The following is a 27,737-nucleotide window of genomic DNA, read 5'->3' on the forward strand; positions in this document are numbered from 1 at the left end:
TGATCTTTTAATACAAAACATTTCATCAAAATCTATTATTGAGAAAAAAAAATGAAACTGTAGCGAGCGTCCTTAAGCGAGTTTATGAAATAATGTGCAAGTGAAATATAATCTCACGTAAAGGATGATTAAGTTTTTTATTAATTTGATTAGTTTTCAACAATTAGCATTTTTGGAATAAAAAAGGTATATCGGAGAATTTTTTTTCATAAATATCCGAAGTGCGACAATTTTCTATCTCATCGGTCAGATATATACCATATTCATGAAAAACAATCACAGAAATATTTTTTTACTGAAATTGTCCGAAACATTAATCTTGTTGTTCAGTACATAAAAACTAAAGTTTCACAAGTGTGACAAAATCGCATGTTTCTACACCTCATATACATATAAGCCCTTTACATATATGTGCTTATATATGTATGGAGTCTACCTGTTTTAATTATCATAAATCTTGCCTACAGGTAAAATAATGGATCTTGCCTATATTGATCATTCTTGGACCTAATCAAACATCTGCAAAATAACGGAATTGTCTTGTTCATATACAATAAGCAATTTTTCATTAATTTAAGCCATGCTTATAGACATGTAGGCCTCGAAGAAGTGGATCATTTACAAAGTAGATCATGATAAGAGATATGGCACTTTTTTCATTGTCATTTAGCTCTATAAGGGGCTTACAATGACATTCTAAAATTTCATCATTGTAAGTACTAGTAAACTTTCAAGAAGTCCTTTCAATTTTTAAGGTATTATTACGTACTTCAGTTTAATTTTCCAATGTATACGTCTGACCATTAAAACGCAAGCCTGATAAGATATTGGTGTATTTGCAAATACCTGTAATGAAAATCTACTGGCCCACCAGTGAATATAATTAGTCATCATTTGGTCAATGAAAATGCTAGAATATTGTGGGGGACAACACAATACCTTTGAAAATTCAGACCACTTAAAACATTCACTTTATATATAGAAAATAAAGGTATGGCCGTGTCACGAATGTGCTGTTTCTACGATTCTTACAACCTCTCGTGACCTTGAACTTAATGACAGCAGGACATAAATGTGCTATGCATACTTCAATGTTGGGATAAATACCTCTACCGGGTTTGAAGAAAATGAAATAAGGATATGTAAGGTATATTCCGAAGGAGAAAGTGAAATATTTAAAGACCTTTTGATTCGTTCTGACATTTATCTTGAATACCGGGGGTATAGGTGAACAGAACTCAACATTGTTGTGATATTTACTCACAGAGTTTAAATATATCTGGATAAAGGATAATAACCTTATGACCCGGACAATGAAGTGCAAGATTCCAACACACTTTTGACCCTTTCCGGCCTTGATCTTGAAAAATGGTTGACATGTTCTACGTACTGCACTCTGCAATGTCGCGCATACAACAGTGTTAAAGAGTATTGTTACTGTATAGGGGTTACAATGATATGACCTTGACAAGGTATCCGGACATAGACAATCTTATAACCCTTTTATTTCACCTGACCTTGACCTTGAATATGTGATATATACCTCTGTGTACTGTTAAATGTATTGCACTACCGAAAAAATGTGAAAAGGTTCATAGTCAATTTTATACACTAGCAATAAATTGCCATACACGGACAGACAGACAGTCAGGCGGAAAGAGTGATTTATTAAGAACCTTGGTCAAAGGTTGGGGTCCTGATTTATATATATATGTTCATGTACATAAAGAGTAGGTTATCAATTTTAATTAGATTGGATACTAAGGCTGTCGGACACCACTTCAGTCAATACAGAGTAGACGTTTGATATTTCGTTGCCCTGTCGAATATCATAACCTCATTAAACAAAGTTGATAAATATATGTTTTTATCAAAAATGTCTTCTGATCACACGAAGAACCACTAGTTTAAAAATTTAAAACTTTTGCAATTTCCAGTCATTAATGTTTTGTGTAAATACACTCGGCTGCGACTGGCGATTGGTCACAAAATACAGATGTGTATTGCTTTTTAAACACTATTCTTGTAATATTTGATTTAAGCTTCTTTAATGTATATATTATGTACCCCATCCTAGAACATGTTTCGAGGTATAGGACTGTAAAATATGCGTCGGACTGCGTAAAATATTTAAGAAATAATTTATAGCAAACCGTGTTTCAACACAATTTATGTACAATGGGCGGTTATACGTCAGTTTCTTTGTCGCAGCAAAAACTGTGACGTCCCCGCACGTTAACGTTACGTCATACTAGCGTGAAAATGTTTTAACAGGACAAGGATATTTTAGAATATCTATTAACGATTTAGTGCCGCGTTTATCATGCACACTAGTATATGATTTGATAGGATACCAAATAAAACTGTATGAGATACCGCAGGACATGTGTACTTTGTGTGTATAAAAGGCTGTCTTATCAGATCTTAAAGAAGTCGGACAAAAGACAGTGAACTAAAAGGACGTGAGGTGAGTTTCTTAAAACCACGTTTAAACGAAACTGCAAACGGCTGACGTTAATGCAAAACTATAAAAAATGTTACTGAACATATACAACGACAGTTATAACAGAAATAGTATTGAAAAATCTAATGAAAACATACGGTAAGCACCACTTCAGTAGGTCGAGAGAAGATGACTGTACATCCAAACTAATGTCATAGTTGTTGTAGTAATATAACTAATAGTTTCGATTCATTTTATAAAACTGCTCCAAGGTCAATGCAGATAGTACATTGAACCATGTTATGCACTGTCCGTTTTAGCACAAACGCTCATAGTGTTATATAACATTTTTATTACAGACAGCTTTTACAGGACACAAAATGAGAGCAGGTGAGCTTAATTGTTAAAATTAAAATCATGTCTTAGATATTTTTTGCTTTGAACAAACTGCAAACTCTATATATTGTTTTACGTATTAAACTTATATAAGGGTCGTTCATTTAAAGCATTTTCTCTTTTAATTAACGAATATAACAGGATTTATAGGTTTCTTTGATTAAATTTGGTTATCTTTTGTTTGGATTAGTGTAGACATAGAGAGAGAAAAAATTAAGAACGAGTAATGTTGTAAACACAATTTCTTTCCCTTTCCCTTTTCTCAATAGAGGCCTTTAACGCTTGAGTAATTTTTGTATCCTTACGCCGATATATAGACTAGCTGATTTCGCGCGAATTTTCACAGTTTTGTCTGACAGGATTGAATTGATTGTTTAAATTTTGCTACACTCACCCGTTCTTTTGCTTATAAATTTTTAGTTTTGTCATTAACTTTGTCTGATCATATATTGAATTGTGTTAATAAGGTTGTTGTATCATTGTGTTTATCCGCTAATATGTATTGAATATGATAGCGGGCTTTGATTAATGTAAGCCCTGTGGCTTATTTATGTTTTTGGATTACATATGATTCACATTGTATTTACAATCATATGGATTCGTTTTTTAGTAATGACTACTTGAACATGTTGGTAATTACTAAATTTTATAGAACATTCATTATTTATTGTAATCATGTCACACATTCAGATCTATATAATAAATGTTATTATAAGTTCATTATTTGTTTTTGGTTATGAGTACTGGTTATGAGATAATTTAATCTGATCCCTAGATAAATGTCATTTAAGTATTTTATTTTTGAGGAACTATAAGTAGACTCATCAAACAAAGTCTTTCAATATATAAGACAGCATTTTGTAAAAGACATCGCCTAGAAATATATAACAGATCTCTATATAGTATTCTGTTTTTGTTAGCCACGGTTGAAAATTTGAATTATGGTATTCCAAGGTAAAATAAATACAGACTTCATTTTCTGTTGTTTTTTTTTCAATGAATAGTATGAGAGATCTATTTCACTGCTTAAAACAGTGAAAATATCAATTTTATTCCACTGAAAAGCATTCTGATACAAATTTATTAATCTGATATTTAATAAAATTAACAGACAATTGTCACTTCTGCAATAATGTATAAATTTTGATATTTTACAGAGTTATTGACATCCTTTCTTATTGCAACCTATATTGCTGTTGGTAAGTTTCTTTCTGTATTCTTCAATTCTATGACCAGTATTTCATACGTTTTCGTTACGTGTTATTATCGTTTTCCGAATGAATGACGTTACCCTATCTCTTCCAGTTTATCGAACGTGCAGAACTACCTTAAGTAGGCAGTATTAACATCTGTATGTGCGCATGCCCAAACGGAAGCTAACGTAACGATTAACAACAATGTTTACGACAAACTAAACGTGTTTGTATATGTATTCTTCTGAAAAAAATTAACTTGTCTCTGATTTGATTCTTAATGGGTTTATCTATGCTGACATTATGAAAACAAACACCGCAGAACTATGGGGCGGCGTTTTACTATTTTCTAGGCATTTTTTGATACCAAGAAATAATTTCTTGATATCAAAAATTCGATTTCTTGATATCAAGAATTATTTTTTTGATATCAAGAAATGAGAAAAAAATCGATTTTTTGATATCAGGAATTCATTTTTTGATATCAAGAAATGCTGTCTAGTTTTTGATATCAAAAAATCGATTTCTTGATATCAGGAATTCGATTTCTTGATATCAAAAGATTTGTTATATTTTTTGATATCAGAAAATCGAGTTCTTGATATCAAGAAATCATTTCTTGATATCTAGAAATACGGACTATTTTCTGATATCAAGAATTCAATTTCTGGATATCAAGAAATAATTTTTTGATATCAAGAATTCGATTTCTTGATTTCAAAATTTCGATTTTAATTTATTCAGTGCGAGGTATGGAACGCCTAGACTGTCTTGACATAATGATTATCAGTTTGTTATATGCTTTTTTCCAATATATTCAGTACAAATAATAATCTTTCTTGTAGATAAAGCAGTTTGTTATGTACATTTACTAGTTTGTTCGGTAAATTTCTTAGTTTATATTGTGCATTCACTAGTTTGTACTGTCCAATTAATAGTTCGTTATGTGCTTTTCTCAATATGTTCGGTACAAATTTGTATTATATTTTGTTATTTTTTTTACATTATATTTTTAATTTCTACCGAATATTTTGGGCAATGCACATGATGAAGTAATAATCATCATGTCAAGACAGTCTAGGCGTTCCATAGCGGGGATTATACAATTCTATATGATCCTGTTCAATCCATCTATATTTAGATCTGGAAGTGCCGAATTTTTGATATAAAAAAATAGGCTTGATTTCTTGGTATCAAAAAATTGATTTCTTGATATCAAGACGTCGAGTTTTTGATATCAGAAAATCATTTATTGATTTCAAGAATTCGATTTCTTGATATCAAGAAATAACACGATTTTTTTATATAAAAAATGGACAGCATTTCTTGATATCAGAAAATGAATTCTTGATATCAAGAAATCGATTTTCTGATATCAAAAAATGTGACTTTTTTGATATCAAGAAATGATTTTCTGATATCAAGAAATGGAATTCTTGATATCAGGAAACAGAATGTTTGATATCAAAAAAATATTTTTTTGATATCAAAAAATGCCTATAAAATAGTAAATCGGCGCCCCATACAGAACCGCTACAAAACATTGTAACATTGTTGCCTTAAAATGACGTCATGACGTCACGTGTCAGTTACCGCGCATAATTAATGTGTTGTTGTAATTTTTGTTGTTGGGTTTAGCCTCGCGCCGACACAATTATTGGTCATAGATTATAGACGACTTCCAGCTTTGATGGTTTAAGAAGTCCCCGGGTGCCCCTCCGTGCTTTATTTCATCACGAACGGGCACCTGGATAGAACCACCGACCTTCCGCAAGCCAGCTGGTGGGCTTACACTACCACATGAAGAATTCAACGCCCCGAGTGAAGCTCGAACCGACATCGGTGATTTGAAGTCAGCGAACTTAACCACTCGGCCATGGAAGCCCCCGCAGAATAAATAAATATTATCTTGAAAGTACGTAATTCTGAGAAATTGCTTTTATTTGAACTAATTTCGACAGCAATTATATGCCGTATTATTGTGAGTCTTTCGCTCTGAATAATGTTAAATATTTTGCGGCTTTTATGTAATTACATTGAAAAGTTATGCGGAATGTAAAAACATGGATGATGGTAACTGATGTTCGTGGGTATATAGTTGGGTGAAAGGTAAACTTATTACGGCCATTTATAATACTACGACTGTATTGTTAAGAGTTATGATTTAATTAAGCTATTTTCCAAACTTGAAATCATATTCATTTCCTTTAAAATATCTCGACTATAGAAAAGCAAGACTAACATATAGGCATCAGCAAATTTAGATAAAGTATGAGAAATGCCACAGTTGGATTTAATCGGCCGTGCTGATATCTATCATAATTATAAAATGTTACTGGATGATTTTCCTTAAATAGATCTATATCTTATTAGAATATATTACATACTAGGCAAACTATAATGGCATGGGATATTGCCAGCAGTTGACACATCATTCTTCACGATTTTGCTATATATTAATAGCCCTTGTCTCTGTGACAGACTGTACGAGGGGGAGAGCACCAGCTATGCAACCTTAAACTGCTGAGCGGCTTAGCTTCCGAACAAAGCTGTAAAATCATGGGTGTCTCTCAATTTTGGCATTGACAGTTCTAAATTATTATCATTATTAAATTTATTTTATATTTGAAAGACTACTTCTGAACAATGGATAAATTAATTTATGAAAGGTAGATTATTCTTCTTAAATGTGCATCTAAAGAAAGAGAGATAGAGAGAGAGAGAGAGAGAGAGAGAGAGAGAGAGAGAGAGATTTTATGTATTAGCTAATTCAGGATAAGTTCGGGCTTTTGAATTAAATAAATCATATTTAAAGAGCCTTTTTATGTACTAAATAAAATTCACTGTACGATCGACTAATATATTAATAAATACTGCTGGTAGGGATACACATTTTCAAATCAGAAATGGGCAGTTTGATTTGTCATATGTATTTTTCTGTTTCCATTGATTATTTGATACTTAAGTACTAAACTCTGCTCTAAAATTGTTTAAATTTCATTCTAACACAACCAGCGAATAACCTACATACATGTAGAGCAAAATCTATCTCGGGTTATTCTGCAATAAACCACTCGGGTGCAATGACGTCATCCGATACAGGTGCATAGCACGATCGTAAAAAGTAGTTTCCATTTTTTCTAACACTGTTGATGATATTATGTCGTGTAAGAATCGAAATAACAAGTTCCTAGGTGTGGTTTATCGTAGAATAACCCGAGGTTTTCGTTCTTATGCGAAAAACGGGTTATTCTACGATAAACCACACTTGAGAACTTACTATTTCTTAAATAGACTATAGTGATTCCTTGAATAAGATAAACGTTATAATGGAAACGAATGCCGTAACTTATATATCTAAATATAAAATTCAAAGGCGTTGGCACTGGTCGATTTAAGGAGCACAACTTCAGCTTTTTATCTGTTTTTCAACATTCTCCATAAGAATAATAATTCCAGGCACAAATATTTTTCCAGGTACTGTAAATGTTATAAGCTTTAAGATGTATAGAAAGAAAATATTTCGAAGCTACATTAAACGAGAAAGATATTTTTTAATATTTTTGCCAGGAATAGAGTTATAAGACCCAGGTAAGTGCCTACACCTTTAGTATCTTGAACAATGAAACAGGTTCAATCGCTAAGGTGACTATGTCTTAGACTAGCTGACAAATGATGTAGAATGCAGTTTGTAATAGTATATAGCTTGCGAGACCAAATACAGGCCAAGCATGTCATTTGTCAAAAAGGTTAACATACGTCGTTACCTTCGAATGCATGTTTAATATGTGAAAACAAACCCCATTGTGACCCTCTCATTGTGAGCAAAAAATTCACGCATCGATCCCGGATGTCACATTCTCGAGATTTTGGACAGATACTACTAAATTATAGCCATGAATTACATGATCAATGACCACCAAGTTTTCTGTGTTCGAGGACGTAGACTGTTAGCGCATCAAATCACTACATAATTATGTTAAACAGAAAAAAAAACGAATATATGTCATGAAGGAAGAATGGTTGTGTCTTTGCGTCCAATCCTGGGGTACCACACACTGATGAACAATATTTAAAACAGACATTGCAACCAAAATTTTACAAGATAGTCTTTATACATTTATATAGATTTGCTCTTGAAGGAACTTTTGCTGTGCTTTAACTTGTTTTAGTAATATCTTAAACATATAAACTATTATGACAAATTTTCGAAGAAATTACGATAAAACACAAGATATAAGATATTTTAAACATCTCTGTTGCCATGGCTACTTTAAACGTTAAGACAAATAGGGTACCATGTAAAGTGTTTTGTATTCTGCTAATAACATGACCCTAATATTCCATGTTGGTCATTAACATAATTGCACTGAAGCCGTCGAAAAACCCGCCATCATACATAGTTATATTAACAATTTAACATTAGAGAAAATGCGTTACCATGGAGACACGAACCCAACGGCATATATATTTTAAGTTTATATTAGGAAGTTAACGCGCGTACTAGTAAAATTATCAACTACGCAGACTCCTGAAAATAACAGTGAAACCGAATACATTTAAAAGTGTTAAATATCTATATTTTCCTTCTTCTTTCAATCTACAAAAACCAATACAGAGTCATATACTTCAAACCTGGATAAATATTGTACTTGAAAAGACAGAGATAAACGAACTGGAGATTAAACAGCTAATTCATTAACTTACACGAAATACAATAAATTGCCTTAGACTATTTTTGAGAAGATTATTAAAATTTTGATGAAATTACCTGATCAATAAGTTAATGCACTGTCGTTTGTAACCCCGCTCGAAATGATTGAGAAATATAGCCACATATACCAAATTATTCTTTGGTCTAAGACAAAAACAATTTACATGTATCTCTATTGGGGGCTGCGACCGGATCCGGAAATGACGTCTTCAATATGGCGACCGATTATGAAAATAATACTGCTAAATAATGTCTAAAAGAAGTCAATACAAACGCATAGAGTAACAGATATTATATAATGGAAAAGCTGCTGTGTCATTCTTTAAGTTTATAGATACAATTTGTAAGACAAAATAGATATTTTATCCATTTTACTAGTTTAATTTATACCCCACCCTCCTTAATTACAATACATTTTAACATGTGTCGACTTGTCAACTGTTATTTTTTACTATTCTTATCGTGTTGAATTTGAAATACGATTATTCCGAAAGTTAGTTACAAGAAATATAGCATACAATAAGGGAATACAATTTCCCAAATTCTGCTTTAAATTAGTACAAAGAATCATTAAAGAAATTTAATGGAACAATAAAAAAGTCAGTGTCGGCACAAGCAATTTTCTATACTCCATATATAAGAATCATGTTGATGTGTAATCTACACGTATAGTTTAGCCATTCTACCTTGACCAGATTCAGATTAACATATACATTGTAATAAGCAACTATGCTAGCGGATATTTAACAGAAATGTTGAATTCAACGCAATTTGTTATGATAGTCGCCTTAATTTTTTAGAAGTACAGATAAACTATATTCATTCAAACTTGACATCAACAGTGAGTGTGTTTGACTTAATTCGACCCCACACCCATAATAACACTTTCATTAATATGCATGAGCTGACAGTTACATAAATAGCGCGTACATCACTCATTATCATTTAAACATCAACAAACATTTAGGATTTCATCCGATTACAAATAAGCAAATAAATGGAGATGTATAATAAAAGGGTCATTACAACAGTAGCCAGATCTAGGATTTTTTATTAGGCTCTCGTGAGATCCGATCTGGCAAAATTCAACCGAGCCGAATACAGCATCCCAGATCGAGCTTATGTTATAATAACCCTATTATATTAACACTTAAATTAGTTTTAAAATCGTTATCACATCTGACGTAAAGATTTCCTTAACAATACAAAAAAGCTGCGACAAGGTAGGCACAGGTAGTTTCCACGGAAATACGTATTACCTGTCAAAAGTAACTCTATTCCGTATACTAATATGTTGTTCAGTAAAAAAAGGGATTAATAGTGTCATAGGTTCATATGGTAAAATGTTTAACAATGTTACAATCAGAGAAGCTGTGTTTAAATTAAATGCACGAAATGTAACAGTCTCCGATGCAATTTTGTTTTCAGTAAAGCAGATAGTTAGTCACCTTTGTGGTAAAGTGATAAATAAAGTAAAGAAATCATAGGTACTGACAGTTCGAAAGAACTATTTTTTTCTTGGATTTTTCAAGACTTTAACGGACTACAAAGGCTTTAACCAGAGTTAAATTAACTGTGAAATTGGCTTAATGTGTTTATGCAATAAAAGAATCACATGCATATTGGAAAATTTGATCTTGGTGATCAAGAAAGTACAAACTCCAGTAATGTGATAAGACTTAGTGACCAAAGTGACCAAGTGACCACAATAAAATTTAGCATTAATCATATGTTGAGAACTAATATTTCACGAAATGTAAAAGTAATGTCATAAGGGAGACCTAGCTAAAAAACTGAAGACGATAGCCTGAGTTTATGTGTATTTTATACAAACGTGAGGTTACTGAGGAATTATTTATGAACCTGTATTCTACTTGTCATTTGATATTATATTTAATTTTTCATCAGTAAAAGAAAATCAAGTTTTTATTCCTTGACATTATCTTTCGAAATTTAAAAACCCGGGTGTCATTTTTCCAGGAAATCTTACAAAGCATATTGATGTATAAACACCAAAGAAACACACAAACGTACAATGGGGAACCTCTCCGAAGGTTGCTTCGATGAATAATTTACCCGAGTAAAAATATTAGTAAGGAGATCTGACGTTGTGATCCTTACACTATGCAGTTAACGTACCAAATATTATTCCTAAGTAATCGCATGCTGAAGTTATAGGTAACATAAATATTTGCAAAATGCACAAAGACCGATTTGCCGTATGGTGTAATGAGGATAATGAGTTTGGTTGATTTGTTGTTAATTAGAAAGTATCTGCATGTGCGCAAGGCGAAATACAGATTCAAAGATGTTCTCCTTGAGACGCTTATTTCGCCCATCTCCCCCTATGGAGAAACTGCTCCTGAAGATGTTTCGCCGGCCTGGACCGAGTAAGCAAAGCTGCGGTTTTGTCATCGCATCAGAATGATAATATCATGATCAAACTTCTACGACGGCATAATATGTTACTTATTTTGCTGATATTTTCTACAATTGTCTAGGCGAGATAGATACGTGTGAATAATTGCTGTGTGATTGCAAAGTTCTTGGTCACTGAAGACTTCATGCGTGTATTACATGTATTTCTCAAAAATTAATTTAAAATGATAATGAGTAGGCAGCCAACTTAACGTTTTGGCGCTGCAAGCGTGGTATATACAGAAAAATCATATGTGTTTAATTGTCACATGTATTATTGCAGGTTATTCACAAACCCTACTGCGTTGTCGTTCTTGTACAAGGGCCATTGACCTTTCTGACTGTAACCATTTAACAGTCTGTGACGCGACTCTCGAGGTAATTAAAGGTTATCAATGTTTAGAGGGTTTATTTTCGTGTATGTATATGGCATTAACGTCGGATTTAAATCCTATCAATGGTGGTTAAGGAGGTGACATTTTAACATACTGGCAGCAGAATTACAATTACTTAATAGTTTACTAATTATCTGCATTTTATATCTACCACTGATAAAGAAATCGTTATCTTAATTATTGAAATTATTTTCATCGATTCTGGAAACCCGAGTGTAGGATATCAGACATATAATGAACTACATTTATGTAGTTGATACATGCTGCATTTTAGCTCACATGAGCTCACCTGAGCTCACCTGAGCTATTATGACCAATTGTTGTCCGTCAACATTTGCCTTGTTAATACTCTAGAGGCAACAGTAGTAACCCAATCTTTATGAAACGTAGTCGGAATGTCTTTGTCTTCAAAAGAACATCTTTTTAACATTTTAAACTCATGAGAATCGAACAAAATGTTTGTCTTGATGGTCAAGTTTGTATCCGGGTCATGTGGGATCTAAAAGTCACCCTGTCAAATCAAAGGAAAAGCTTGTTTACACTCTAGTGGCAATTTGTATGACCCTATCTTTATTTGACTTGCTCAGAATGTTTGTCTTGATGACCTTTAGATTGTGACAGGAAAGGCCGTACCGGCGACAGCAACCATCAGAACAAATCAACACCCTTTACAATATTTACAAATTTATTTACATAAGATGATTATTTACAATGAATAGATATGAAAAGAAAAAAAAACTGATTATAAGAAAGAAAAAAAAAGAAAGTTCAGTATCTCTAGATACAAAAGTTCTTAAATTCCATTCTAATCTGACGTGACACAGTTCTTTAATTCAATTGTGAACTTTAAGTAGCACAAACAAAACAGATTTCTAAATTCAGTCCCTTTAAACCGTGAATACGTTGATTCCGTGTTGGCTCCCTATGGTGGTAGGTGATTGCATCCCTGAGCTGACTTCAGAGGATAACAAAAATCATCGTCTTTGCGGTTTACGGCACAACCATGGGACGAAAGCTCTGCGCTGGGAATATCACATCCAGGCGAGTGAAGACAAATGAACCTCGGGCATTGTACTTCCGGGTTATGACATCACCAGGAAAATTGTCTGGCGGAAGAAGCTAAAATATATAACATATGGTAAGCACCATAGCAAAACAAAAAAGTCAGGGCATAAAACTGCTCCTTTGGGTACACCATACCTCCGTAGGCTCCCATAAATAACACGTGCTACTTATACAAAATATATGTGCTACTAAGTTCAAACGTCACATGATTAAAATACGTCACTTATTACTTCCATTATTACCAAAATTAATTACTTACTTAAAAGACTAAAGTTAAAGTATGAAATGATATGAAAAGTTAATGATGAAACATTATAGATACGGACATGATAAACTGCAGCTATTATTTACAACTACAAATTAACAAAATTCAATGTAAATCAAACGTTATATGATAGTTGGCATCCATATAATATCTAATGCCATACACTAAAACGGACATTGTATGTGTATGCAATAGACTGTCACACAATTTCATATTACAATAATATATACATGGTACTAGACTTGCCATATAAATTTATACATAACAATACAATGCAGTAATGGCGTTCCATAATAACGAAATGTTTGACATAAGTTTTTGAAACAAAGTACTTTATAAATATCATGTTACAAATTTCAGTACAAATTTAACATCTTATATAAATGAAACATTTAGACTCCTCTTTCTAAATAATTTACAAAAGTCTGAAAAATTTAATAAATTATCCTGACATACCGAAACTAGCCAAAATCATGTGCCAAAAAGTAAATGTTACAGAATTCTGTAGAATGAACAAAAATTTATCAAATAAAAATCGTAATGCAAAAAACATACAAAAATCTAACAAATAAATTTCTTACCTCGATCGAGCATAAATTTCTAGCAAGAAAATAATTCAGACATAGATTCGTCTATAAAGTCGTAAGGTGGTGTGCGCAAGGCATATCTAGTCCAGTCTATTTAAAGGATAATGTCCCGCCAAATACTAAATTTCATGGGATTCACGGCTAAGCCGTGAGCTCCGACTATTGTCATTTTCACGGGATTCACGATATAGCCGGGGAATCTAACTACTTTGGCGCGAATTTAAATTGACAATTTGAGGCCCATTATAGTGGTTTTGGGGATAAAAACACGAATTACTGAAGTTTATAAAATATCAACTTTCTTATTACTGAACAGAATTTAATGAAATTTACATGGAAATTTAAGTTATGAAATACAGAAAAACATGAGAGGTATTTCATGCGTGAAATCTGACATTTACCTCAATAACTCAAAAATTTACAAAAAGATGATGCAATACCTGCATTTATACTACAGATAAAATAAGGCCCGTATGTCAATTTGTGACATAGATCCAGTTCGTATCTTGAATGTGTGGAGTTCAAATCATAGGGAAAACTTGTGGACACTCTAGAGGCCACATTTATGACCCTGTCTTCATGTAACTTGGTCAGCATGTGTGTCTTGATGACATTTATGTCAGATTTGTATCTTGGTCATGTGGGATTAAAAAACTAGGTTACTGGCAGATCAAAGGAAATCTTGTTAACACTTTAGGGTCCACATTTTAAGTTTGAAACTAATGAGAATTTATCAGAATATTTGTTTTGATGACCTCTAGTTTAGATTAGAAATATGGGCCATGCGGGGTCAGAACTAGGTCACTCGATCAAATCAAAGGAAAAGCTTGTTAACACTCTAGAGGTCACTTTTATGACAACTCTATCTATATGTGATTTGGTCAAATTGTTAATCTTGATGGTTCCTACACCAAGTTCGAAACTGGTTAAAAAGTAGGTCTCCCGCGCCAATCTAAGGAAAAGCTTGTTTACACTCTAGAGGCCCCATCTTCTTTAATCTTTGTCAGAATTTCTATCTTGATGTTTAAAAAGCCAAGTTTGAAAATGGGTCATGCTGAGTAAAAAACGTGGTCACTCGCTCAAATCAAAGGAAAAGATTGTTTAAATTGTAGAGATCATATTTCTGATTCTATTTTCATGAAAATGTTTTTATTCATTTTTCCTTTCATGTACAGCATACAGACTACAATAATAACGTTTTCATAATACATATACAATGTTACCAACATGTTTAAATATATCAAGTATGTGTCTATTGCTATTATTTTATTTTTGTAAGTTGATGCTAATATACATGAAACTTATTAAGAATGTTTATCTTGATGAATCCAAGGCCAAGTTTGAATCTGGGTGATGTGGATTCAAAAACTAGGTGTCTTGCTCAAATCAAAGTAAAAGCTTTTTAACATCCCACATGTATGGCTCTTTGTTCATGAAAATCCTTCAGAATGTTTATCTTGATGATTCCAAGTTTGAAACTGGGTCATGTGGGGTCAAAACCTAAGTCATCCTCTCAAATCAAAGGAACGCTTGTTAGCATTCTAGAGGCCACATATATGACCCTATCTTCATGTAAGTTGATCAGAATGTTTATCATGATAATCTTTATGTCTGGGTCATGTGGGGTCAAAACTAGGTCTCGTGATCATATCACATGGAAACTTGTTTACACTATAAAGACAACATTTATGATCCAACCTTCATGAAACCTTGTTAGAAAGTTTATCTTGATGATCATTACGCCATGATGGAATGTGGGTAATATGGGGTCAAAAACTAGGTCAAGCAGTCAAAACGAAGAAAAAGCCTGTTACCCCTCTAGAGAATGTAGACCCAATAACGTAGGTGAGTGATCCAGGGTCATTATGACCCTCTGGTTATATAAACTGAATGATAATGAAGTACTTTGGTGGTTATTGGTTGTCCTTTATAGTTTATTGTTGGTTGTTAAACGTTATTTTACGCAAAATATTTAACTTTACGGTGAAGGTTAAAACCGTCGTTGCTTTTCTGAAACGTCATGGCGTATTTTCTGTTTACGGCTGCTATACGATAATAACGCTATAATGAAAACCATTCTTTTAATTATATTTTAACTAATATTTGTTTGAGACGGTTAACAAGGAGGAATGTTTTCACTAGTTGTAGTTTCGGATAGAAATACCTGGCCGGAATGTAACTATTTACGCAGTAACGCGGCATAACCTCGTTACCATCTAAACAGATAGAAGGTAACTAGGCCCTGCCTTCGAACAGGATGCTATCTGCACCTACAGTCAGTGAAAACACTAGGAGCCACGCCTGATTGAAAGGGTAAATAAACAAAAATGGTAAATACACGTTAAAATTGTGTGCTATATTTACTCATTTATTATTATACCAGATTTATATAGCGCCCTTTTCGTGATCAATTTCACGTTCAAAGGCGCTTTACATAGTTCAAATGCAGCCGCACAGGGCGCATAATTCATCCTCTACTAGTACAGACACAGAGCGATCCGACCAGAGGGACAGAGTGAGACAAAGCCCCCACGACAGAGAGATCAGAAATCAGATACAGGCTTGTCCGGCTTACTTAGCCTAGCTCGTTTCGAATAGACAGCCTGGTTCTTTAACGTGCCCAGTGTATAGCACTGATACACGCAAGGATTGCCTGGGTTCCTGACCAGTACACCTCTAGTTGGGTGGGAAACACTGAAAAGCGTTTCTGAAAATTCCCGAGTAGCTGCCGGGGATCGAACCCCCGACCTCAGGATTGGAAGGCCAGTGTGCAAACCACTGAGCTATTTACTAAAATTAAGCCATTTTAATTAAAACATTTAAAATTTAATTCCCATTCAATTGTCATAATGGCTTATATTGTTTTCTTTTGTTGTCGTTGTTGCTGCCATAGTTTGACAAAAAGGCCAATATATTGTAGTTTCTTTCTTTTGGTAATTTTTACCTCACATACTTGCCATAAGTTAAACAAAATATAAAGTATTATTAAATCAGTCCGTATATGTCACGTGTTTGTTCCACATTTTTTCTCTTTCAAGGATTGTTATTTAGAACAAATTTTCACAGACCAGCATAGAGTGGAGTTCAATGAGGTTGCAGGTCTAAAAATGTAAGTGGTTTCTAAGTAGTTTTTCAGTGCTGTTGTTTGATTTGAATACTTTAGATCATGGGAACAAAAGAGAACTTAAAGTGTTATTTGATCATTTATGCATTTCAGAACTTACAAAAATAATCGTGTTTTATAAAAGCGTGTATTTCAGTTTACATGTGTTATTTAGCAGGTACAAACTACATGCATAAATAAAGCAAAACAGAATTGATATCTTTTTTTAAGTGACTTTATTGTATATATGTAATACAACAGAGTTAACGTAATATGAACCTGTAATAATTCGAAATTAGTCGAACACCACTGCTATTGTTTGCGCGACAACTGTAAAACGTCCAAAAGTAAAAACTAAAATTTGGCTTCTTCTACAAAAGCGATACAATATAAAATATATCATCACTTTTCTAATCGTATGACAAACTTAAATATGATACCAAGAACAATAAAATATACTCGATATAAATCGAATATGTAACAGTAAACTCTTGCTGGGATGAAGCGTGTTGTAAATCTATGACAAACTATGAACGTCTGTATTATATTATTACACTACTGGAACACCAGATATTTTTCCTATATTGTCAGTAATAATACAAAGCCGTACAGTTGTCCTTCTTCGTGATTTCATGATATTATTTGAAACATAAGTGCTTTAAATTTTCAGATATAAGTTGACTTCATAAAATTGACATGTAGCTTCTTGGAAACCGTTCCACAATATGCCATTCTTGGATGTCCTAAAATTAAATCGACTGAGATTTGAAATCTATGAAGCTATACTGTATCTTTGAACACAAAATCAATTATACAAATGAGGAATACAACGACAGTACAAATACCGTTTAGTTAGGAATACGTGAGGTCAAATCAATAATTTTCATATGATTTCAGACACAATGTCTTTTATCAAATCGTCACGGAGAACATACGCCCCGCCCGTGGATCGAACTCGCGACCCCGCGATCCGTAGACCAACGCTCTTGCAACTGAGCTAAGTGGGTAAAAAATTTTGATATCAAAGAATAAGGACATACAATTCTTGCAATACATTTACAACTTTGTACATCTTAATAGAGGCGTACATTTGAACGTTCGTTTTATCTGAGGCCATCAAGATATTTTGACTGGCCTAATTTCCACATCAACTTCTAATTCATTACAAAGTGATCATTAACGTCTTTGTATCAAATCACTATTATTGAATCATTTACGTTTGTTCTTTGTCCGTTGTTTTGTAACGGATTAGGCTTAAAATGGTCCTGGTGTTAATTTATTTGGAAATATTAAAGAAGAGACCGTACCATAGCTCTTCGCATTCATCGATTTTTCAAAAACAGTGGTTTTAACAAGAGCACTATTACGATTAAAAATGTAAACAACGGACTCTGTCTATAAATTAATTGAATGAATGAATGATCGCCGATCTTAGTCATAATACTGATTGACATTGAATGCTAATGACTCCATGTGTTGCAGAAAGGTATTTAGTTTATAACTGTAATTTCCTATCAGTTGATGTCCTCTCGAAACTGGTAAAGTAACTGCTTATATTTTGATAAAGCCCACTGTCTTTGCCATTTACCAGCTGCTATAAAGGCAAATATATAACATTCAGTGTAAGTTATATTTCACTGGTACTTCCAGTTAGTAAGTTCATACTCTAAAAAACACGTCAGAGAAATTTGGGCAGTTAGCAGCATTAGATTATATTTTTTCTTTACACGAAAATTGCCGTTAGGTAACAAAGCGAATACGCCGATAATCCGGAGTATGCCGATTATGTGTTATTGTTACAAAACTGTTCCAGTTCACGTAATGTAATCGGTGCACTTAAACTGCCTAGCTATAGCTACTGCTGTTATAGGGAAGTGGTAGAGTGTCTGCCCTAGGTGTGACCGGTCCTGGGTTCGAGTCCCAGTTAAATCTTAACAATTTTCATTCTGCTACAGCATCTTTTTGCTGTTAATGGACTATTCCAGTTGTTCTATATTTTTAGCACACAGTATCATGGATCATTATTTAGAAATCCAGATCACAGTTGAATGTTAAATCAAATGCACCAAAGTAGAAAATATTCACTATATTATGTCCCTTTGATGTTTCTGCTCCCCAGTTTCAAGAAGAGTTACATTTCCTTGATTACAAAATTTTCTTTTACATGAAAATATTACATGCTCATAACTCTACCTTTCTGGTTAAAATATTGTCAATATATCTATTTTTGAGAAATAATTGGACATTTGTCTACATTTTAAAGCTTTCTAACTTCATACCTTTGATTTGAAAAACTCAGGTACTATCTATAATTAAAGGGATGTATGTTTGATCTAACGCGGATGTATGTGTTGCTTATATCTCATAGGAATATACACTAAATAGACTCCTATATATTTTTGAGAGAGAGAGAGAGAGGGTGGTGGTGTGTGGGGGGGGGGGGGGGGGGGGGGGGAGGGACCAATGAAGTTATAGGTCATTGGACGACTTATCAACTCTTCTAGATTTAAATTGAAAATTAACAAGCTGTTGCGTATTATGTTGTGTATCATAAATATTATAAATACATGTATAGAAATATGCAGTTATTTATTGTTAATAATTTAAAGGTAAAAAAACTTACAGATACTTGTTGAAAAATCGCTTCAAGCGAGGCGAAATGCCTTACGTTTATGTTGCCTCCTGTCTTAATAAAAAATATCGTGTTTCTTAATAAAATGAGATCGATATTAGAGGTTCAAACATTTTATTAATCAGGTATTTATATCGACAGCTCTGTGCACAGTCATCGACTTCCACTTCTGTCGGAAAGAAGAGAGCAACGGTCGGCTGTTCAAGGTAATAATTGCATGATTTCTTTATACATGTATGCCTTTGGCACTTTTGTACAGCAGAATCTGCGATAAAACAGTTTACTATTTAAAACCGAGTTATCATAAGTTCTCTCCTTAATAAAATTTTATTTCAAAAATAAGATAGTTAATATTATACAATTATCGACTTTTTCATTGGTTGATATCAGGATTTATCAACCCGAAAAGAGTTATATTCACCGAGCCGAATATCAACCTATGAAAAAGTCGATAATTGTTTTATTACATGAATAAATGTATAGTCAGTCTTGTTATTACAATTGTATCTTTAATAAAGAAATAAGGAATAAATTTAGACCAAATCAGGGTGGTATTCGTTTTCCAAGCACCTACTTCGATCTATTTTTATTTTCATACTATTTATAACCCAAGATAAGTTGATATGTTACTTTTCGAACCGTTTTCAGCCAATCAGAGAAACAATATAATACAGTCATGTAATAAAATCTATTCAGTATGACTATCCTACTAAACGTGTTTATTTAAAACAGTCTATTGATCAGATCAGAACATTACAAAAATTGGAACATAACAGGTCTTCGTCATTTTAACACATCATCAAGTACATGAATGTGCATAAATGTAAATTATTTTACATATATGTTAAAACATTTATTATCCGTTTACGCTAACTGTCATTTTCGACGAGGTTATTGGCACACATTTACCTGGCAAATTTGAAAAAGAAACCGCCTAGGTTTTATCAACCATCAAACAAATTGTTGAGACAGTATTGTTAATGCATATTCCGAATTCCAGTCACCTTGGCGGTAACGTTTAACCTCCAGGTGTGTAAATTGAATGTTGTAAGTTTTTGTCTTAATTTTAAAAAAGACAAATAAGAAAACAATTCAAACAATTTGACTGGCTCAGCTGACGTAACTTATGGATTCATAACGTCGCAATGTTTTATTCTAGTATGTTTTGTAATGTATATTACTAGGAGACTGTGCCATTTTCCTACTCCTTTTTCCTTGTTCCCTATCGCTATTTCTTTTCAAAAGTCGAATAAGATTTAGAAAAAAAACGAAAAGGGAAACAATTATATGTCATGCAAGAGTTACAGGTTGAGGATTTTTCAGATAGTGTTGTTTTTTCTAAATGTTGAATGTGTATGCCTAAAAATCACATACACAAAATAAATAATTTTGCTTGAGCATGTTCTTTGTTTTTTGGGTTTTTTGTTGTTGTTATTAATACATGGAAGATTACGTCAAGTATATTTTATAATATATGACATAGCATAAAGATATGATCTTAACACCTGGGATGACCCATCAAAGTAAAACTAATCATTTATTTTCAAAGGGGTCCCAAAGATAGATAGAAATGTTAGACAACATTTGATTATTAATAGAAAAAAGAACAATTGGTGGAAATTTAACATTTGCACTTAAAAATAGCTAAGATTTTAATGTCAAAATGCATGCTTTGTTCCTTTTACAGAAGTCGAAACAATGTCAGAAAACTATTCCGGAAATTAAATCAACTGTCCGTCATGCTGCTGTTTTAGAATCGTGTGAAGCGCTACAAACGCTTTTCTACGAGAAGCTGAGAATGAATCCCTTGAAATATAAATAAGAAATACGAAACTGTATAAAGTCGTTGATACGATACATTTAGAAATCGGTGAATAATTAAAATTAATGATATAATAACTAAAATATGGTATTGATAATAACTAAATAATTTAAAAATATAAGAACGTCAAAATAGAAACAATTATTTGTCATGAGAATCTATTTTTAAAGCTGAAAGAATTTTGGTTCGAAACGCTATAAACGTTTTATTTTTATAAACTATTTTATTTTAATAAACTATAAACATTTTTTTTAAGATGCGTTGAAAAAACCTCATTAAGTCGATTGAAGCCTTGTAGAGTACGGATCATTCGGAACAGGTGAATGATTAAAGTAAAAACAAATAGCCAATATATATTAGTCAAAAAACGTCATTGATATAGAGATAATACACGTTTTTGAGTATTAACGTCTGCATAAGAGGGTTAAAGCCAAATGCAATTCTGGTGACCCAGACTAAAACCTTAATTACACTGAAAAGTCTCTTACAAGTATACCGAAACCATGATATTATTTAATATTAGATATTTTGCAGCACTGTATGACGTCATCCCCTCTTAGACTATTTTCAGGTTTACAATTTTCAAGAGGCATGCAGTTTTAAGTGTCAACATGGCAGAATACTTATGAAAAATTGCTTTCTACTTATATTTTTACTTGTAAGAAAGAAAATAAAAATTTCAGCAGCCAATCGTCGTTATTTATGTCCGTTGCAATTTTAATTACCATCCTGTTCTTGGAAAAGGTCAATATATTTTGAATATTAATAACCTGGGTGAACACAACCAAATTCTATGATTTAAAAGACCATGTTTTTGCATATCGCTTAAATATTCGGTCAACCGGAACACAGTTTCAAGAAATAAAACTTTTACATACGAACGTGTTGACCTGATTTTAACATTTATACGAATTTTCTGAGAAATTGAATAAAACATACTGACTATTACTTCGTAAAATCGGTGTTTTGATTCAAATAAAAATAAGCAATCACAATAAAGTTACATGCGATAAAATGCATTCACGGTTATTGTCCTCTATTTACTAACGCTGAATTCGGGGAAGTAATAAGAGTAAGCACATACTTTAGGGGAGGTGGCAGTGCATTTGGAATTGTTAAAAATACAGCAAAATATACTTAAGATTAGACTACATCTATAAAGAAACAAGACATGTATTTGCAAAAATACAATTTTCACACCTGAAAGTAACAAATGACCCTTGAGATAATTCATTTTATAAGCATTACTCAATTGGTATTTATCCAATTGCAACATAGAATTTACATACATACAATTTAGATGTTGTCATGTTGAGAACTGAATATATGATATTATCAATTTGAAATAGTTTAGCAGCATATCACCTGTTACACTGTTATCTGGTAAAGAATAGAGTATAAAGTGTTTGAAAATATATGTTCCATCAATTATCTTACTTAACTATCTATAGAACTGTAGATAAATATGAAAGATGTTTTGTATTCTTTAAATAATTCCTTTCAGTTGTTGTAACTCAGGAGATGATTGTAACAAACGACTGTGTGGAATAAAGGACCGTGAGTTTACTTATTTCCTTATGCCATTACAAAAAAACTCGTATCTCATTCCTAGAACTACAAAGAACTACAGATACATTATATCTATTTGGGAAACACACCTGTTTCCATCATGACAAGAGAAACATAAATACAATGCTCATGAAGGGGGCTTAAGGGGTGCTGCATATATCATTACCTCTCATGAGTAGACTCAGTCAAATCAAGCCTGATATTAATTGTTTGTATCCGTTATAGGGGATCTTCTCACACATTTTATTAACTACCACAACAACAGCTTTTGTTTGCCATGTGTGGGCTGTACAATGTCTCCCCGCACTTGGTGTTTTCTTGTCCTTTGGATCATGGAGAACATTCAGTTTAACTTTTTCGCTTCAGCGTTAGGTATGTTGCACATTTTATAACCTCTCATGGACAGACTCAGTCAAATCGTATCTGCTATCATTTTGCTTGGTTTCGTTCTATTCTTCCTGGGAATCTTCATTCAGATTTTATATCATATATTAAGTCTGCCAGGTACGCTTTCGCTGGCTCTTTACGATATAATTGAATCTTGATAGCTACGCTTTAACAAAACAATATTTGAAAACGTTCGTTTTGGATATGAATAAAAGTCGATAACGAATTGTGTTAAAATGCGCATGCGTATAAATGGCGGACTTTTTAAATTCTCTGTAAATATTTTGGAGAAAAATCAGTTTTAAGGTAGGGATATATATCATACAAAGTGTTAAAAACTATATTGATATATGAAATTGTATGAATGACGGTTGGATATAAACGCTTTTAGTGCCAATTTGGATTAATTTAGCTAGTATTTAGGTGTAAACAAAAGAAGGACAAAACCTCACCTGCGAACAAAGACGACAGGGAAGCAAAAAGACTGACTATTTCGGTTAATCAAAACCAAATTTCACCAGGAATGGTAAACAGGTTGGCAATGAATGGACAATGTACAGATAAGAGTTTTATAATGCCAGGAACGTTTACTTATAATAGTGTAGGAAATAATGGACAATCGTCACCTGTACAACCTGTACATGCGATGAGCTAAAATCTAGGACAAATCCCAAATACACCAATAACACAACAAATTCAAGTAAACATTGATCCTTTTGTACTTATCCTTTTGTGTCGATTCGGCGTAAAACCCAACTCACTCACTCACTATCCTGCAAAGAATCGACAGGGTAGACAATAGATTAACCCAGCTAGATAATATACAGACATCGATTAATACTATAATTGGGCGACTTAACGGTATCGAAGAAAAAGGTAGTCACCTTTGAGCGGCGATTAACGGAACTCGACAGCAGCCATCAATTTGATTCAGACAATATGAACGATATAACAAGCAAGCAAGGAGAAATTATCATCACAAATAGAAAATGAGCGTATAACGCCATTTGATTTAAATGATACTTTAAACGATATTCCCCCGAGATGAATGTCAATGGACCATAAAAGTAACCGATTTGGCGATTATGTTATAGACAATTGCAAATCCACTTATGTTTGCATATTAAATGGTAGATCAAGCAATGAGGACAATGGGAAATTTACATGCTTTACACACAATGGAGAGAGTTTGATCGATTACGCTTTAACAGCTTTTAGTAACTTTTAGAACTCATTAGAAATTATATGGTACATGACTATACTGAATTCTTCAATCACTCGCCGCTTTCATTCGAAATAGTGTTAAAGACTCTTCTGCACAAACAAGAGAATTCTATAAATGGAAAGACATGCATAAAGTGGAATTCCCGAGCAATACAGATGCATTAGTAAACCAGTTACAGATAATCGAGTCTAGGTCCTTGAACGGCTTGGAGTAGGCTGTATCCCTAGTCTCTACCTATATCTCAAATAAAGAAGAGAAATATTTTAAATTTACCACTACAAATGCAAAGTCGAAATTTGTAGACGGAGAGTACTTGGAGAGGAAACAATGGTTTAATCAAGAATGTGAGAATAAGAGACGTTTGTATAGGCAATCGATGGAAAAATACACATGCGACCGAAACGGCTATGAAACAGTATAGGAAGATTATAAATATTGTGTACGAAGGACTAAAATGAAGTATAATATGGACAAAGGGAGGCAAATGCATGAATTTAGGCGGAAAAGGCCAAGGGAATTTTGGAAACGTTTTAAACGAAAAATCAGACTACTGATGAAAGCGTTGATTTACATTTTTTTTCTTTTACGAACTCTTCAAATTTTTAGTACACTCTCAATAAAACGCCGCGAGTGATGATGTTGATTTGTGTCTTAATGATTTCGATAATCGTATCCGAAATGGAAATACGAACTGTCATTAAAAAAAATCTAAATCGAAATAAATCCACCGGTCTTGACAATCTCTTAAATGAATATTTTATGGAAGTGGCTATTCTTACTGTCCCGTAGTAACAGCCTCGCATGCTATTCTTACGGCTCTCCCGTAAGAATAGTGAAAAGCCCGCACGTGTCTATTCCTACAGCTCTCTCGTACGAATTATGAAAAGTCCGCAGGTGATTATTCATACGGCAGTTTTGTGTTACACATCGTACTGAATTCATTTGACTGATATAATTTCACCCAACTTCTTTACTTTTTCGGTAAGGAAATCCAGAGAAGACATAAACAAACAATTTAATACATGTGTATATACATGCAAATTTTTCACAACAGTACAAATTCCTTACCACTCTAAACATGTTTATTGCTCTTTAATTAAGTTTAACTTGACGTTTTTTACGCATCAGACTTGACATTTTATTTGGAACACAATGACCAAATGTGATTACTTGTCATTTGCGAAATCGGTTGAAAATATACCAGTTGAATGACTTCAGTACAAAGTGTTGTAATACAGAACTGTCGTAGGAATAACCACCTGCGGGCTTTTCACTATTCTTACGGGAGAGTCGTAAGAATAGCCTGCGAGACTATTCCTACGGGACCGTAAGAATAGCCACTACCATATTTTATTGAAGGGGTCGATCTGCTAATTACTCCACTTGCTATACTAGTATTGTTTAATGAAATATTAAACGCAGATCAGTTTCCAAGACAGTGGTCGGAGGGCGTTATCATCCCGATTTTGAAATAAACAGCCTTCAAGTGATGTGAACTGTTATCGTTGAATAACACTGATAAGTTGTCGTGGTAAAATTTTCACCAGTATTCTTAATAACAGAATAAAAGCAAGATCAGACAAATATGATAAACTCACATATGCACAATTTGGATTTAAATCTGGGTACAGTACAACCGATGTAATATTTATTCTTCATATTAATACCATTCAAATGTACTTAGAAAATCGAAAAAGGTGTATGCAGCCTTTATAGATTACACAAAATGTTTTGACTCCATATATCGAAACGGTTTATGGTATAAGCTAATTCAGGAAGCTATGGATATATTCTTTGTTCTGTTCTGTTCTATTTAACGCGTTAAGTTTTTGAAACAAATGTAGGGTCATAAACACTTGGTTCTTGTAGAGCCGGGATATAGATTCTATATTTGAAATAATCAAAACACGAGCCCCATGTATATATGTGGCATAGGTCATGCCGAGGGTACCACACATCAAACCACTATATTACATTGGATTTAATGAAGAATGATCAATGTAAGCAACAATAAAATATTTGCCATAAATGGATTTGTTTTTCTTTGTTATATATTTTTGAGTGTATTTTGCCGTAAAGAAACATTTGTCCGACAAAATTCAACATGGACCGTCGTCCATAGAAACTGGTCCGTTGATCAACTTACAGTTACGACAATTTGCATAATATTTATTGGTGCACATATAATCTGGAAACAGATAAGATTATTTTGAGCGTTGTAAGGAGTCATTAGGTAAACTGCTAGTGTACCTTAACCTTGACCAACAGCTATGAATATAATGGATCTGAAGACATTATACACCTTTCCACAGTGTACTATTATCTCAACCAATCGCCAGGGATTTATCATGGACATATTTTGAACTTATTTCTGCAAGGACAGTTGATTGAATAACTTCACTATAGAACTGCATAATTAAAACTTTTACACCGAAACAAATATGCCAGTGAAAGGAGAGTGAAAGTCATGAAATGTATCTAGATTCTGGGAATTTTCGGTAAAACAAAACTTGTAAATATGTTGATTATCTTCAATATAAAATGTTAAATATACAAACACATTTTCATGCATATCAAACTGGACTTACAGGTACACAGAGAAGCTATGTCTGGTCACATTTTATATATAACTAATTATGGAACAGAAATACAAAAATGGTATTACATATAACGGAACATTCATTTTTTTCCATGGAAAAGAAATAAGGAAAGGATAAAGTCAACCAGGAAAAACACAAGCAAAGAAAACAGCTTTCTATAAAACACTCCACATAGAAAATAAGTGTATATGTAAATGTATATATATATAAACAGGGGCAAAATACATTTACACAAACAAATACAACGAAGCAAATTAAACAAACAAAACAGACAAAAACTTTCAAGAGGAATAATATCGTCTGGCAACAGCTTAAAGTGGTCAGTGGTTAGCACACCATTAGGGACGTTGAATTGGTGTTCTGGCGCCGAATCACGCTCTTTAATCCCACCATGTTCCTTTATTACAAAGTAGTGTAAATAAAATAACTTCACGCCAGGTGAACATCTTATATATCACGATTTTCTTACACTTTATTAACAGCTACAATAAATTCTTCTGAGTGTTACATGTGTGACCATCGGACATCCGAACAGTCTGAAGTGAGGGATCCAGCACAGTGTGTAACGTTAGTCCTTATGTTGATTTTATCTGACGTGTCTAAATTGGCTTAAATATTAGGAAATTGTGGCAATTTCAATTAGGAATAAATGTGGCAATGTAAAAATGGCAGATTTACTTTATTTTTATATTGAGTTGAACTGTATGTCCTTATTTGTGAAGGGGGGCTCCGTGGCCGAGTGGTTAAGGTTGATGACTTCAAATCACTTGCCCCTCATCGATGTGGGTTCGAATCTCACCCGGGGCGTTTAACTCCTTTATGTGAGGAAGCGATCCAGCTGGCTTACGGAAGGTCGGTAGTTTTACCCAGGTGCCCGCTTGTGATGAAATAATACACGGAGGGGCACCTGTGAACTTCCGTCA

General features: G+C 33.2%; 1 protein-coding gene across 1 annotated transcript; it reads left to right on the forward strand.

Annotated features, from left to right (window-relative positions):
* The first annotated feature begins 2,445 nt into the window (after positions 1-2,445).
* LOC128555034 (uncharacterized) lies at positions 2,446-27,382 on the forward strand. Its single transcript, XM_053536388.1, has 8 exons — positions 2,446-2,467; positions 2,803-2,833; positions 3,997-4,038; positions 11,448-11,542; positions 16,515-16,585; positions 19,353-19,417; positions 22,538-22,590; positions 27,297-27,382. The coding sequence occupies exons 2-7, from the start codon at positions 2,824-2,826 to the stop codon at positions 22,582-22,584; spliced, it is 330 nt and encodes a 109-aa protein (XP_053392363.1). The 5' UTR covers positions 2,446-2,467; positions 2,803-2,823; the 3' UTR covers positions 22,585-22,590; positions 27,297-27,382.
* Positions 27,383-27,737: the final 355 nt, after the last annotated feature.

The sequence above is a fragment of the Mercenaria mercenaria genome, unplaced genomic scaffold, assembly GCF_021730395.1.
Source record: "Mercenaria mercenaria strain notata unplaced genomic scaffold, MADL_Memer_1 contig_960, whole genome shotgun sequence".
Classification (NCBI taxonomy): Eukaryota; Metazoa; Mollusca; class Bivalvia; order Venerida; family Veneridae; genus Mercenaria; species Mercenaria mercenaria.